Raw genomic sequence first — 15888 nt, forward strand, 5'->3', positions numbered from 1 at the left:
AGGAACTGGGGCAGAGATCAATACATATTTATTTTCTATTATCTCACAATAGCTGTGCTTCTTGATGGGGAATGGCAAAGGGTGTCCTGGAAATGTGGACCAGAGAAAGCATGGTGATGCCTTCAGTCAGGACTGTTACTGCCTTCTCCCCATGAAGACACTTTACTACCACAGCTCACTTAGTAGTTGTTCCAACAGCAAAGCTCCATATTCTTCAAAAGGTGGCTCTCAATCCATTCACCAGAGCATTTACCTTTTCGAGTGCTGTTTTGGCTTTTCTTTGATTATCATATTCTTTTTTAGCAAATTAGGGATGGTTTTACCAATTCCCAAGGCACTTTGTCTTGACTTCCTAATTAATCAATTATTAATTACTTTAAAGTTGAGTTTCTACTTAATTATTTTAAACAAGACATACATCTTTACATTGTAATTGTTTTGTAAATGTTTTATATTTTTAAGGATATCATCTTCCATTTTGGCAAAGTTTGAATGTATTAAGAAAGTTTTGGTTAAACTGTCTAAAGTCTCTTTCTTCCAAATTTAATTTTAACTTAATTTTTTAATCATTTATCTTACAATAATTTGATAATATTCATTTATAGTGGTTATAATCTAATTGTTTTGCTTTAAATTATTTTTAATTTTAGTTTATTTTTTATTTTAGCATGCACAACTTCATGCAAAACTTGAAAGGGAGTTGAACTTCAGTTGATCTGGTCATTAAACAAGTGAATACTTAAGTATATAAAACTCTCAAAAGCTTAAGACTGATTGCACCTCAAATATATTTGAATATTTTAGGTGAACTGGTCTCTCGACAAACTGATTATTGGGTAAATTAGCTTCAAGTGAATTGAACAGTTACCAAAATCTGTGTTTGTGCTCTTCTTAAACTAAGTCTTAGAACAGCATGACTATACACGTGAAGAAAAGGAAGAGAATTAATCTATTTGCCATTTCATTTTTAAATGAGATCAGGTACAATTTTGATGTCTACCAATAATATTCCACACAGCTTTCCAGTAAACTCAACTAAACATTTAAAAATTATTTTATCTCAGTAATTTTCAATGTCTTTATGAACCATATTTAATCAGTACAGTTACTGTGTAGTTTTCTTACAGTTGTTAAATGAGTTTGGCTAATGATAAATAAGCTTACAGTGCTACCCTGATGCCCTCTTGGGCAAAGAAGAGCCCTTTCCCCTATTCCCAGAGAAGGGACTTTTCAAGCAGACAGACAGGTGTTTAATGACACTACCCCAACCTGAGAGTGTATTCTCGCTTCTTTAATCAGAGCCAGCCATGTTAGACATGCAAGATCCCGGGAGAGCGAGAACTACTACAAGTCTGGCCCTTCGAAAGCATCCAAGTTCCCTGAGTCTGTTCAGAAAGAAGTGACCATCACAAACCAGGTGAGTGCCCTTTTCCTTGTTCACAGAAACCCTGTAAGGCCACCTCCCAACTAGTTCTTGCAACAAATACCTCCCTAGGAGAGCAGGATTTGAGTCTACCGCGGGAGGAATATTAAATAGTTATATTGAAATATCACTTTCATTTTAAGACAAGGTATTATGACTTTTAATTTGGATATCCTCTTTTGCTTTAAAACCTTCATTGGCTCCTCACTGCCTGAAATTAAGCTCAAACTCTTCATATATATTTTAATCAAGAATCGCTTGTTTATAAGAAACAGAAGCCCATTCAGACTGGCTTAAATAAAAGGAGATTTGGAGACCTCTGCTTCTGGTAAGATGAAGTAGACATACTTTTCCCTATTCTTCCTAAGTAAGTACAATTGAAAACCCTAGACGTTATGTATGGAACAAACACAGAAGACAAAGGTGGAGAGAGAAAAATCAGACCAGCTAGGGTCCTTGGGACCCAACGAACTGGGCGGTGAGTTCCCTGAGTTTCTTTTTTGCCTCATATATCCCAGACTGGATGCTGAAGAAGCCAGCAACCCAGAAACTTCAATAGTCACAGACCAGAAAAAGCCCCCAAAATAGACTTCTCCCATGAGCCAAAAGACCGAGAAAAGAGCAACCTAGCAAGACAGAAAGCTTTCAGATAAGAGTGATTCTATTACAGTCAAGCACAACAGAAAATCTACCCTACCTCTACTAGCAAAGGTTAGTAGGGAGCCTAGACATCCACCCTATCCAGGCTATAATGAGATGTCCCAACCACCCCCACAAAGTGATATCCAAGAAGGTCCAGGAAGGAGCCAGGACTTTCATTATCCCCCACCACTTCCCATCACATGGAAGCCTTGATTTCCACCCCAACCCAGTGGTAATGAGACGTCCTTCCCCACCCCCCAGTGGGCCTCCCTACTCCATGGCATCAGCAAAACAGTCATGAGGCACTCCTGCCCCTCCCCTCCAGGGAGGTGTCAGTCGAGGAATAGTGGAGAACTGCAACTCCCACCCTCGCCTGGTGGTAATGAGAAGTCCAAGAGGGGAATCTGGACTCCCACCACCACTTGGCAGTAACGGGGCAGTGCCCCCCTTCCCCTGCCAGAGAAGTCTCAGAGAAAGCCAGCTCAAACAGAAGGTTTAAATAAGATCCGGAGTCTTGTAACGTAGTACCCAAAATGTCCAGGTTTCAACTAAAAGTCACTCATCATACTGAGAACCAGGAGCATCTCAGACTGAATAGAAATAGACAAGCAATAGATGCCAACACTGAGATGACAAAGATGCTAGAATTATCTGACAAATATGTTAAAGCAGCCAACGTAAAATTGTTCTTCAAAGAGCAATTACAACCATGCTTGGAAGAAATGAAAACATAGTCAGTCTCAGCAAAGGAAGAGAAGATATGAAGAAGAGCCAAACCAAAATTTTGGAATTGAAAAATAAATAGCCAAAATTTAAAATTCAATGGATGGGTTTGACAACAGAATGGAGGGAACTGAGGGAAGAATCATGAACCTGAAGACAGAACAATAGAAATTCCTGTATCTGTTTATTGCTGCTCCCGTAACAAAATACCTCAAACCTAGCAGCTTAAAGCAATACAGATTGTTCATCTCACAGTCCTGTGGATCAGAAATCCGACGCAGGTCTCACTAGGCTAATGTCAAGGTGTAGGCAAGGCTGCATTCTTTTCTGGAGACTTTAGAGGTGAATTCATTTCCTTACCTTTTCCAGCTTCTAGGGGACACCTGCATACCTTGGTTCATGATTCGCATTCCTTGGGTCATGATTCCCTTCCTCTGTCTTGAAAACCAGCAATGGCGAGTACAGCCAGGCTCTTTCATAGCCACATCTCCGTCTAACTCTTTTATGCCTGAATCTTCCATTTATAAGGACCCTTGTGGTTACATTGGGCCCAGGATAATACAGGATAATCTTCCCATCTCACGGTTCTTAATTTGTTCATATCAGCAAAGTCCCTTTGCTGCATAAGGCGACATATTCCCAGCTTCCAGGGAATAGGATATAGACATCTTTGGGAGGCCGTTATTCTGCCCAGTCTAAACAAGGGAGGAAATAGACTCTGTTTGTCTTTATTGAGAGTCTATTTGAGTCCAGTGATAAAAAACGAACAGACCCACAGAAACCTGTGGAACTATAACGAAAAATCTAATATCTCTGTCATTGGAGTCCCAGAAAGTGATAAGAAATAGAGCGGGACTGCAAAGCTACTCCAAGAAATAACGGCCGAAAACTTCCCAAATTTGGCAGATTTAAACCTATGGATTCAAGAATCTGGACAAACCCGAAACAGGAAAAACCTAAAGAAATCCACACCAACATGCATCATAGTCAAACTTCTAAAAACTAAAGATGAAAAATCCTGCGAGCAGTGAGAGAGGAATGACACCTCACATGTAAGGGGAAAACTACTTGAATAACAGCGGATTTCTTATCAAGACCACAGGGGCCAGAAGGAAGGGGCACAACATTCTACAAGTGCAGAAAGTAAATAACTGTGAACCCAGCAAAAACAGCCCTCAGAAACGAATGGAAAATCAAAACATTCTCAAATGAAGGGAAATTAAAACGATTTGTCACCAGCAGACCTCTCTTGAAAGAGTGGCTGAAAAAAGTTCTCTCAACAGAAATTAAATAATAAAAGATGGAACTGTGGAACATCGGAAGGAAGGAAAAACATGGCAAGCAATTATGTGGGTAAATTCGATAGACTTTTTTTCCTTCGGTTTTCTTTTCTTTTTCTTTTTTTTTTTTTTTTGAGGAAGATTGGCCCTGAGCTAACATCTTTTCCAATCTTCCTCTTTTTTTTCTCCCCAAAGCCTCAGTACATAGTTGTCTATCCTAGTTGTAGGTTATTCTAGTTCTTCTGTGTGGGATGCCACCACACCATGACGTGATGAGCAGTACTAGGTCCGTGTCCAGGACGCAAACCAGCAAACCTCAGGCCACCGAAGCAGAATGCACGAACTTAACCACTCGGCCATGGGGCCGGCCCCTTGGGTTTTCTAAATTATGTTTATCAATGAAAGCAAAAGTTATATCACTTTCCGATATGGTTCTAAATGGATAGAGAGCAAATATTTTAGACACTTATAAAAGGAAGAGGATGAATAAGCAATTGACAGGCAATGTGGCAAATACTATAATTGAGTGTGTATGGAGGGAGAAGCTCCAGAAAGATGGTGGAATGAACTCCTACTGTTCCTTGTAGCTGTTAAAAGTCATTGAAATCTTCACGGAGGAGGAGGTGCTTAGTTTGTGTATCAGAATTGTGTTTAGCTGCAAATAAAAGAAAATCTAATGTTAGTGGTCTAAACAAATTTAAATAAGGTAGGCAGTTACTGGTGTTGGTTTAGAGGCATATTGATGTTTGTAACTTTCTTGACTTTTCCTCCTGATTCCAAGATGGCTGCTGCAGCTCCAGCCACCACATCTGCATTGAAGATGTGATAGATGTGTTAACTAACCTTATGTGGTAATCATTTTGCAGTATATACAGGTATCAAATCATCACATTGTACACCTTAAACTCACACAATGTAATATGTCAATTATGTATCAATAAAGCTGAGGGAAAAAAGAGGAAGGAAGCTCCTAAGAATCAGAGGAGTGCATGATAACATTCCATTTTTTGAGCACTGATTCTACGCCAGATGCTGTGCTAAGTGCTTCTCACACATTCTTTCACTGAAACCTCCAGCGATCTGAGGGTAGGGGCTTTAGCCCCATTTTATGTATAAACTGATTCTCAAAGAAGTCGCTTGTCCAAGTCCAAGGTCAATATATAGCAGGGCTGGGATTCAAATCCAGGAGGATCTGACTCAAGAGTCCATAATCTTAATCACTGCTCTGTCTGCACCTTCTGCAAGGAGAGGCCCATCTGGGTAAGTGTTGCACTATGTGGACTATGTCTGTTTCCTTAAACCCTCAAATAATCAAGATTGGTCAGAAGGACTGTGCATAGAAAGAAGCCCTGAGAGAGCCCTTCCCTGAAGACTCCCCGGACCCTCCCTGCCTCCAGGAGAAGAGCTGGAGCCCAGAGAGAGCCTACGGGGAGAGGCCCCACCAGTCCCTCTTGACACCATCTCATGACTCTGGTGGAAAGGCTTGGAGTCTGTCACCCACTCTGCCTCCACCACTCTTGCCTCTCCCACCCTTTCCTGCAGGCTCGCTTCACCCATGGCATGTTCACCGTGTACCCTGGGTTTGGCTCCATCCCTTCTGGAGGAATGCAGGTCATCACCGTTGACTGTGTGGCTGACCCCGTGGGAAGGTGCGAGGAATTTATAGCTATCGAAATCTCTGACCGAGACCCAAGAGACCATCCTGCTGGCATTCCTTACAGCCTGTTGGCCGAAGCCTGTCTACCAGGTAGTGGGCACTCAGATTGGAGAGCACCCTTAAAAGACCTTCCCCTCTAACAACCCCTCTGCCCTGCAGAAGTCTAGCAGATATGGCTGGTCTGCTTCCTTTGGGACCTTAGAACTTCCTCTAGTGTCTTCAGCCATATTTTTCCTTAAAAACTCCCAAGGCATGCACACCTAGAAGATGACGTGCAGCTTTAAACTCCTAGTCTTCCTGAGGTAGGGCCAGGATCCTCAGATGAATAGTGTTATCTGGAAGTCATGGTGCAATGGGATATGGCACAGGACCCAGGAACGCTGAATCCTGCCTGTGGCCAGGCCACTCCCTGTGGGCAACATATGCACGGAGAACAATGTCAATGACTGAGCACGCTGTGACTTCAACCCAGCAGGATCTCAGGTGAAGCACAGAGAGGGCTCCTCTTGCTTCGGCTATAGGCATCCTGCAACCTCACACCAAAGTGGGCCAAATGCCTCCTTCCTTCCTAAGCCCACCCCAGATCCCAGATCTTAGCCCTCCTTACCGTTGGGAAGAAAAGGTGGTTGGGGTCTGGCAACCAACAAGAGCAGTACAAAAGAGAAAGAGAAGATAGAGTTTGTCCCGTCACTCACATCCCGTTGTGTGAATTCCCCTACCTCTCCTCTGTGATTGCCCTTGGTCAGAGTCCAAACCTCCGAATTAGCAATTACAGAAAGTAGGAGTCAGGCTATCAGGCTGCATCTCACGGTCTTCCCTCGACTCCCCAGCCTTCGTGACAGACAACAACGCCTTGATATTTGAGGAGCATCAGATCTGTAGCAGCGCCAACCTGTCCAGCATCATGCAGACCATAGAGAGTGGGGGGCTGTTTGTAGAGGATGAAAACAAATTCATCTTCTGCAATGTCCTGGTGGGCCATCAGGCCAAGGCTCGGTTCAAGATCAGCAACGTGGGAAAGATTGCCTGTGATGTGAATATTGTAGTGAAGCCCGTCTCCAACAAGGTAGGCAGCCGCACATGGTCCTGGCTCACTGTGGTTGGCATAGAGCCAGAGAAAGAGCTCTTGGAAACCCCTGCTCTGGAGCCTCTATTCAAGAGTGGGGCTTATCTGGCTCTCAGGTCCCACAGGAAGTTATGGGAGGTAACTGGGCAGTTTCCCCTAATCCAAGAGACATATATTTATCCCAGTGGTGTCTCCTCTGGGTACCTCTGTGACAACTGGTATGCATGAATGAGCAACTCACTCATCCATCAGACACTCACTGTGTGCCTGCAAGATATAGCATTGTGTCTATTAGTCAATGGGTTTCATTCACCCTTAATTTCCAATTAGCTGTGCTACAAATACTGCCCAGTCTCATCTCAACTGCTTCAGTTCTCTGCCCAAAGGTGGAATCATGGCCCAGGTGGTCCTTGTGCCCCAGGGTAGGCATTGTTCAAAAGGCTGATGGTGGTGGGGAGGTCACCGAGAGGGTTGGCCCAGTCTAGAGCTGAGAATAAAGTGTACATTCCCCAGGGACTGTCACCACAGAAGGGTAGGGTTGGAGAGACTATCTAATCCCCTTTGTGACTTCCCTCAGGCCCTGGTGACATCCAGTCATTACTCTCTGACCTTATTTGGAACACAAAGGGGCAGCTTTCTCCCTATACTGTACTAAAAATATAAAAAGTGAGCAAGCTGATTTCTAAACAAAGATAGGTTTTTAACAGGGGATTTGCAGACATTATATATTCTCCTCCTCCTTAATTTGCAGACTATCCCTTGGAAAGAGCAAAGAAACCTTAGTGCCCTTAGTTTAAGAACAAGAGAGAATAGTCAGTCTTGAATCCTTCCTGCCTCCCATGAGAATGAAAAATCCTTTCAAGGCCATGCCAGAGGCCTACCGTCCCTAGGGTCTTCACAAAACAGTGTCATGGATGGGAACAGATAAAGTGCTGGGGAGATGTTTTTAGCTCAAGCTCTTGGAGTCGCATGGAGCAGAAACACACTCAGGATAGCCCAAACAAAGCAAAGTTGGCTTCGGTGAGTCAGACACCTCACACAGGACAGAGCACACCATGTAGCCAGACCTCTGTGGGAAATCCAACCTTCAGAAGACCATCGGAGGCTCTGTCCGTCTTTCAAGGGCCACGTGTCTCCCTCTCATAGTGCCTCTATGGTTCCGTTCTATAGTCTGGCTTCCAGTTCAGCTCCATATAAGTAACCACTGATGATCTCTGGGCATCTTAATTTAGTTGAGAGATCTGGTTTGGTTCATCTGGGATCTGGTTTGGTTCATTTATTTGAGTCAAAGATCATGGGTCTAGCCAAGCCCAGCCAGTTATTGCTCAGAGTTGGGTCCCAGAGGGACATGACTAGGCAGGCAATGGAACATGTCTACTCCAGAGCTTAGATCAGGTGGATTTCATGGCAGGGACAGTAGACATAAGCAGCAAGCCCTGTGTAAATGCAAAGTAGCTAACACATGCTGGTCCCTCCTCCCCTCCTACCCAGATCTTTGCCCGCATCGTCGACATCTTTGAAGTGGAACCCAACAAGATATGTGTTGCCAGTCGCTCACACTCCTTTGCAACGGTGTCCTTCACCCCACAGACCATGCAGACCTACCAGTGTATCTTCGAGGCTACCTTGGATGGCTTGCCCAGGTACCAGCTCCCCAGCTCCCTCTCCTGCAGCAGAGTTGCAGGCCACACTCTGTATGAAATGTCATTCCAGCCATGTCAGGCTGACAGGCCTCGATCTTCATGTTCCCTGCAGCAACCTGACCAAGAACCGAAACCTCACGTTTGACATCACTGGAGAGGGGACCCTCCCTCGGGTGACTGTTGTGCGGCCTATTCTCTATAACCAACATGGAAACCCCTTTCTCCTATTTAAGAGGCTTCTCCTTGGTCATTCGGAAAAACTACCTCTCATCCTCAAGAACAATGGCACCCTCCCAGCCCAGGTACTGCTGGGGGCGAAGCATGGGGTGGACAGGGAGAAGAATCATTCAGAAGTAAGACTTCTGACATTGGGGTCTCTGCCATCCCTAACTTACGAGGACTTCTTCTTTGACGTTCCTCATACATTAACCTGTGTAAGACATGGGACATGCAGAGGGGAATCAGGCGTGGTTTCTGCCCTCAAGGAGTGTAAGAAAGCAGATAACATAGTACACTAATGATTACTGTGCGAGGCGGTGTGCAATGATGTACACCAAGCTGAGCAGGTAGGATTATGCATATTCTTAGTGTCTTCCTTACTTTTTCACCTTTTTCTGTAATGAATATTGCATTTGTAATACAGAAAAAACAAAAATCTCATTGCGGGTGAGAGACGTAACATCTGAAGGGACATTTTGGTTCAGCAATTATGTTTTTATTTTACAAAAAAGTAATAAATTGTGTAAGTGTTATACAAAGAATTGTAGGACTTTTGAAAATGGTCCACTCTCATCTACAGAATCAAGGAAAATATCACCATAAAATGACATTTGAGCTGGGCATTCAAAGCTAGCTCGTTTCAGTAAGGGGGCATGGCCATGAGTGCATCACAGGTAGAGAAGGAAAAATGCAAAGACAAAGGCACAGATGCACAAGAAGCATAAGGCACTAACAGGAACTAGTAAGCATCCAGCTTCGTGAGAGCATAGAGCATAGGTGGAAGAGCAACGGGAGATAAAAATAGAAGAGTAGAGTAAGGGGACAACTTGCAGAGGGCCTTGGATTCTATGTAAATTTTAAACCCTACAAGACATTATTACTATTATTGTTGTTGTTTATACAGTTCATTTTATACAGTTCAGTTTGTACAGGTTCATTTAGATTTACCACATATTCATCATTTTTGTTGCTCTTCATTCCTGTATCTACAATTTTCCATCAGAGATCCTTTTCCTACCTACTGAAGAATACTCTTTGGTGTTTCCTTAATGCAGATCTGCTAGTGGTGAATTCCCTCAGTTTTTATTTGAAAATCTCTATTTATCCTTCATTTTTAATGTAATTTTTACTGGCTATAGAACTCTGGGTTGGCAGTTGTTTTCTTTCAGCAAACGGGAGATATTATTCCAGCGTATTCTGGCTTCCATTGTTGCTGCTGAGATTTCAGCTGTAAGTCCAAAATGTTCTTTTAAAACAATCTTTTCCTCTGGCTGTCTTTAACGTTTTCACTTTGTATTTATTTTCTGCAGTTCCACTATGATGTGTCTAGGTGTGGATTTATTTTGATTTACCCTTCTTGGAATTCACCAGGTTTCTTAATTCTGTAACTGATGTCTTAAATCAATTTTGGAAAATTCCTAGACTAGTCTTCAAATATTGCTTCTATTCCATTCTGTCTCATCTCTCCTTCTGGAAGGCCAATTAAATGTATGGGAGGCCTTCTCAACATATCCTCTGTTTATCACAACCTCACTGTGTTTTCCATCCATTTTTTTCTGGGCTTCATTCCACATAATTTCTTTTCACCTGTCGTCAATTCGTTAACGCTTCTATTAGCTGTATCTAATCTTCTGTTAAATGTTCCATTGTTATTTTATTTTTCGGTTCTGGAATTTCTATTAGATTATTTCTCAAATCTGCTTTATCAGTTTATATGATTTCTAGTTTCATGCTGAGATTGTCAGATGTGACTTTTACATCTTGAACACAGGAATCATAGCCATTTTGATGTTTTTACCTGATAATTCCAAAATCTGAAGTCCCTGTGGGTCTGTTTTTGATATCTGCTATTTCTGCTCACTTTTGCCCACATTCTGTCTCCTCATGTGCCTGGTTATCTTTTGATCACGTGTTTGATATTATATTTGAAAAGTTTTGCAGAAATAATTAGAATAAGGGTGATGTTATCTTTCTTCAGAGACAATTTCCATTTTCTTCTGTGTGGCACTTGGGAGCACTAAGAATTCAGGATCATCTGAAACTGGTTTTAGAGCTTGAGATTTTCTGGATTACTGAGATGACTCAGAACAGTATTGCTATCCTTGGGAGAGCTGTTTTATATCCAGCTTGCTTTTTGTCTTATGGTGCAGACCTTTGGGGTCCCAGTCCTCTCAAAGAAAGCACTCCCATCCTTCACAGCCTTGGACTTTTGCCCTTTCAGCACCAAGAGACCATCAAAAGCACAGGTCAGCCTTCCATCTACCTCTTCCAGATTGGCAGATGCCCCAGGTCAAAAACTGCCCAGAAAGTTAGGCTGGCCTCTCTGGATTTCCAAGCTCTGCTATATCTTAGTCTGGTTACACTTCATTATCTTCTTAGTTTTGTGATGCTTTTAAAATTTTTTGTATAATTAGCATTTTTTGCTGTCTTGCATCCAAATTACCTATTTTATCATTACTCTGCATTGTTGTTATTATTGTGGCTTTGTAAAACGTTTTAGCATCTAGTTCAGTGAATTCCTGCCCTGCCACTCCCCATTTTTCTAGTTTTTCTCAATTTTTGCATATCTAGTCTCTCAGATGAACTTTAGACATTACTTTATAATATTCCTCAAAAAATCCCATTGGGAATCCTATAGATGATTTGGGAAGAATTTCTGCTTTCAGAATGTTTAGGCTCTCCACCAAGAACAACATTTAGAATTCCCATCCATTTATTTAGATCTTCTTTTATGTCAATATTTTTTTCATACAATTCTTCTGTATAGTTTCTTATTAAGGTTATTTCTAAATATATAATTTTTATCTCAGAAGTTACCAATGTGATGTTGCTATTTCTTCCTTCTTAATGCCTCATTTTTTATATTGTTCAATCTTGTTCATGATGGTGCCAGCATTACTATCTTCTAAAAATATCTGCTGATTTCTCATACCTAAAATCAGATATATGGCTTTAGTTTTTTTTAATCAGATATATGGCTTCTGGTGTGCTGGAAAACATACCTTTTCTCTAAGTAGGTCAGATACGCACCTTGGTTTTCCTCTTTGTTGGATGCTCAACATGACACTCTCAGGCAACTACTGCATTAATACCTAGGAGGTATTTTTTTAGGAGCTCACCTTCATGCAAGCCCTTGTGGAATGATGTGTATTCATTTCCATTTTATTAGTCTAGTGTGTATTTTACAACTGCCCCTGTCAATAACAGAGGCCTTGGCAATCCCGTTTTGATACTCTTTAGTTGTGTGATCTAAAATTCACCTATACTCTCTGGGCCCTAGCTCCTCACTTGGATAACAAGGGCTGAACTAAGGTTTCTTTTGCCCTCTCCAGGTCTAATATTTGTTATATCTTCCTCTTAATAAGAAACTTAAAAAAGTGAGCACTAGGCACAATGACATTTTTGGGTACTTCCCAAACAGCACAGTATCTCACTCCAGATGTAAAACCCATGAGCAGACTGTAAGCATAACACTCAATCGTGCCTTCTTTTGCCAGCTGCATGTTGACCTGAGGGACCAACTAGGAGTCTTCTCTCTGAAAGGGAGGCCCACCACATCCTACATCTACATCACAGAGGAAAACAAACCACATGCAAAAGGTAAGTTGGTAAATCAGGGCAGGGTACCTCCTGGAGGGCAGTGGGTCTCAGTACCCATTTTATTAGGGGACTAATCAGGACCTATCCAGAGTAGTGTGCCTGCTCTCATCACCAATAGCCTCTCTAGGCGAGGCTCATTCCCACACTAGGGCTGCTTTCCCTTAAGCCAGGGTCTTTATGGATGTATCTTCCTTCTAACTGGTTCTAAATCATGTCTCTCTCTTCTCTTTGCAGCAAAGAAAGCTCACACGGCCTCCCTGGTTGTTCCTCCTGGAGACACAGCTGAATTTGATGTCTTTTTTCACTCCCAGAAAGTTGGGAGAATGACAGGCACCATCCACTTGTCAGTGATCGACAACCAGTATGAGGAGACAGTAATCCACATGGTGGGAGAGGGCTATGAAGATGACATCACCTTGGACAACATCCATGGGCTGGTGGCTTCCACCAGCCAGGAGGCCTCAGATATCTCTGAGGTCATTGAGGAAAACAGTATGCAGGACTTTGTGGCAGGTGGGAGAAGCAGCAGTGAGGTGTTGACAAATGTTGGCTCTTGGGTCATTTTAAATGAGGGTGAAATTTATAAAAAAGATTAGCTAACTTCCTTCGAATTTAGAAATGAACCTCCTCTTCATTACTGTATGCTCTGCCATACCTGGCTTAGTCACTGCTTTCATTCATGTGTTCCTTCAAGGAAAATTTATTGACCATCAGTGCACATGTGCCAGGCACGGCGCTGAGCCCTGAGGTTCCAAAGAGTTTCTGCCCTTAGGGAGCTTATAGTTTGAGCTCAAATTCCCGTTTATCTAATAAGTGAAATTTAAAATTCAGATTCCAGATTAGCTTAAAAGTGAGTACATGTTTCTCTGTACTTTCCACCCTCTATATCTTTTAGCTGACTTTTGTAGGCATTGTCTGAACGGTGAATCCCGCACGTTCTAAGAGAAAGGGTGGGCTTGTTTGATTAGGTGTTTGTACCACCCCCAGACCATCATTCTCCACAGCCTCACTACTCAATGCACTGAGAGCCTACAGCATCAGCGTCACCTGGGAGCTTGTTGGAAACGGGAATTTCAGACCCCACCCAGGCACTTCAGACGTACTGAGTCAGAATCAACATTTTAACAAGATCCCTGGGTGAAGTCTGTGTACATTAAAGCTTGAGATGTGCTGCTCTGCAGCCTATCAAGCCCTGCAGCTTGATTTCGTTGACTATCTTCTTTGGGATAGGAGTGAATTTGCTTCACCATTGTTATCAAAAAGCATTTGTTAAGCATCCTATCTGTGTGGCTAATTGCTATGAAGTGAGTTATAAACACAGCCTCACCGTTTTTCTAAGAGCTTAATTATAGTCCTGGAGTGTAGCAGTAGGCAGTCTATACAGCATGGGTTCAAGTCAATGCTCCTCACGTATCTGGTGTTTCAACTCTGTTTGCAGCTGCAGGGTGACATCTCTTGTCAGAGATCGAGCAGGAGCCGGCAGTGAACTCTAGTTCAGAAGCCGAGTTTCGTACTTCTGATAGGGTTACCAGATTTAGAAAATCAGAATGCAGGAGTCCTCCTTAAATTTGAATTTCAGATAAATGGCGAATACCTTTTTTAGTGTAAGTGTGTCCCAAAATATCGCATGGGGCATACTTATACTAAAAATTGCTCATCATTTATCTGTAATTCAAATTTAATGGGGACTCCTGTATTTATATGGCAACTCTAACCCCTAATAGTACTCTTTCAGCAAACAGATTGAGTCGGGGGCCTATGTTCTCTCTTATACAAATGAAGGTGAAGGCCAAGGTAGATAGATGGATGGATGGATGAGGTAGGCTCCCCTAGGAGCGAAAGCTTGCTGCTCAGGGAATCCAAGTTTTTCCAACATAACCATCCAAGGAGGAAGGGGTTGCATGAAGGTGAGGCACAGTGTCTATCGGGTGCGGCCTCCCCAGGAAATGAGCCCCAGGAGGAGGCCAGGGAGGTCTCACTGGCCTTCTGCTTCTGTCCTCTAGCTGCTCTGATAGACCACATCCAGTTTGGGGACTGCCACATTGGAAACAGCTATAATGTGAGCTTCACAGTCACTAATCACAGCCAGGTGAATGTGATACGGTTTGAATGGCCCCTTTTGGCTACAATTTCTTTCTCCCCACAGGTAAGTGAAAACCGTTCACTGTTTTCTGGACTCCCTTAGGCCTAAGCCAAGCCTGGTTTGACTGTCAGTCCGTCCCATGGATGTGTATGAGATGCAATGGATGCATCTCAAGCTGGAACCATCCCTCTCTCAGGGTGTGTGAGGAACCAGGAACCATCCCTCTCTCAGACCTGGTACCAGATGACACTATTCCTGTCCCCTCTGGTCTAAGAGCAGAGAATGAGGTCTGCCAAGACTGTTGCTAGGCTGGTGTTGAGGAATTCCATGGAGGCCTGTATGGATGAAAACAGGCCCCAGTCTTCCTATCCAGATTGTAGACCTGCGTCCCCCTGGGTGTGTATTCTTTAGAGCATTAGTCCTGCAAAAGTGGTTCACCAAAAGCTAAAATGGGGATGGGGAGTTCTGTGGACAACTGGAGACTTAGAAAATGTTGCTGGTTGCATCTTTCTCTTAAAGATCCCCAGTGCCCTTCAGCATATTAAAACCTAGTTAACTTCATTTTACCTGAAATTTTCTAATCCCTTCTTTTAGCATTTCACAGAGTACATTTTATGAATTGCTGCCCAAAGGTCTACACTGAACAAGGCCTAGGACAACATGGTAGCGGATCCTACCTCTGGCCAGCAGTGGCTTTTCACAGACAGTTCACTTCCAAGGACCCAGGACACTGGGACACCCAGATGTATCCACTGCCTCCTGCACTGTTTCGACCGCCAAGTCTGTTCAAGCATAGAACCCAGGGGGATAGAGCAAGGAGGGTTGGGGGACCCTACTTTGTCACCTTTAAATCTTTGAGTGCTATCACAAGGAAGTTTTGCTTCCTGAAGGGATGTAAAGTGTTAGTCAGAGTAGGCAGAGATGAGCTGCTTATAGTCCATTTACATACACCCACGCACACAGTTGTGCATACAGCCACACATGTGCACGCACACACACGTACACACACACACACACACACATTTGTGCCCCTGGGGAGTGCTAAGTTTTCTTCTCCCTTCACTTTCCAGAGGAGGGAGAGTTTTTTTTATCAATCAGAAACATGAAAGGACTATATGTGTATATATATATACACAGACACACATATATATATATTTTTTTGTGTATGCTAAATCACAAATAATTTTCTTCTACAGACCAAATTGGGCTTCTCAGCTATCTGTTATACTTCAGTGAGTTTCAGGCTTTTTGGTCTCAGGACTCCTTTATATTCTTAAACATTGTTGAGGACCTCCAAAGAGCTTTGGTTTATTTGGGTTATGCATATCAATATTTACCATATTAGAAATTAAAACTGAGCATGTTTAAAGACGTGTATTTATTCATTTTAAAATATAATAATAAATCCCTTACATGTTAATATAAATACCATATTTTTATGAAAATGGCTATACTTCCCAAAATAAAAGAAGTTGTGTGACAAGAGTGGCATTATTTTACATTTTTACAAATCTCTTTAATATCTGGCCTAATAGAAGACAGCTGGATTCTC

At 42.6% G+C, this 15888-nt stretch overlaps 1 protein-coding gene across 5 annotated transcripts in view; it reads left to right on the plus strand.

The window, feature by feature from the left end:
- Positions 1-15888, plus strand: part of HYDIN (HYDIN axonemal central pair apparatus protein) — a 335558-nt gene that overhangs the window by 272856 nt on the left and 46814 nt on the right. For 4 of the 5 annotated variants that reach the window (XM_070612302.1, XM_070612303.1, XM_070612304.1 and 1 more), the window contains 8 exons: positions 1300-1417; positions 5611-5815; positions 6556-6791; positions 8283-8434; positions 8547-8736; positions 12151-12253; positions 12488-12766; positions 14257-14399. In XM_070612302.1, the coding sequence (XP_070468403.1) occupies positions 1300-1417; positions 5611-5815; positions 6556-6791; positions 8283-8434; positions 8547-8736; positions 12151-12253; positions 12488-12766; positions 14257-14399 (1426 nt within the window). The remainder of the gene's footprint in view (positions 1-1299; positions 1418-5610; positions 5816-6555; positions 6792-8282; positions 8435-8546; positions 8737-12150; positions 12254-12487; positions 12767-14256; positions 14400-15888) is intronic. The other variant, XR_011537986.1, reaches the window with a different exon arrangement.

Source organism: Equus przewalskii, chromosome 3 (assembly GCF_037783145.1).
Source record: "Equus przewalskii isolate Varuska chromosome 3, EquPr2, whole genome shotgun sequence".
Classification (NCBI taxonomy): domain Eukaryota; kingdom Metazoa; phylum Chordata; class Mammalia; order Perissodactyla; family Equidae; genus Equus; species Equus przewalskii.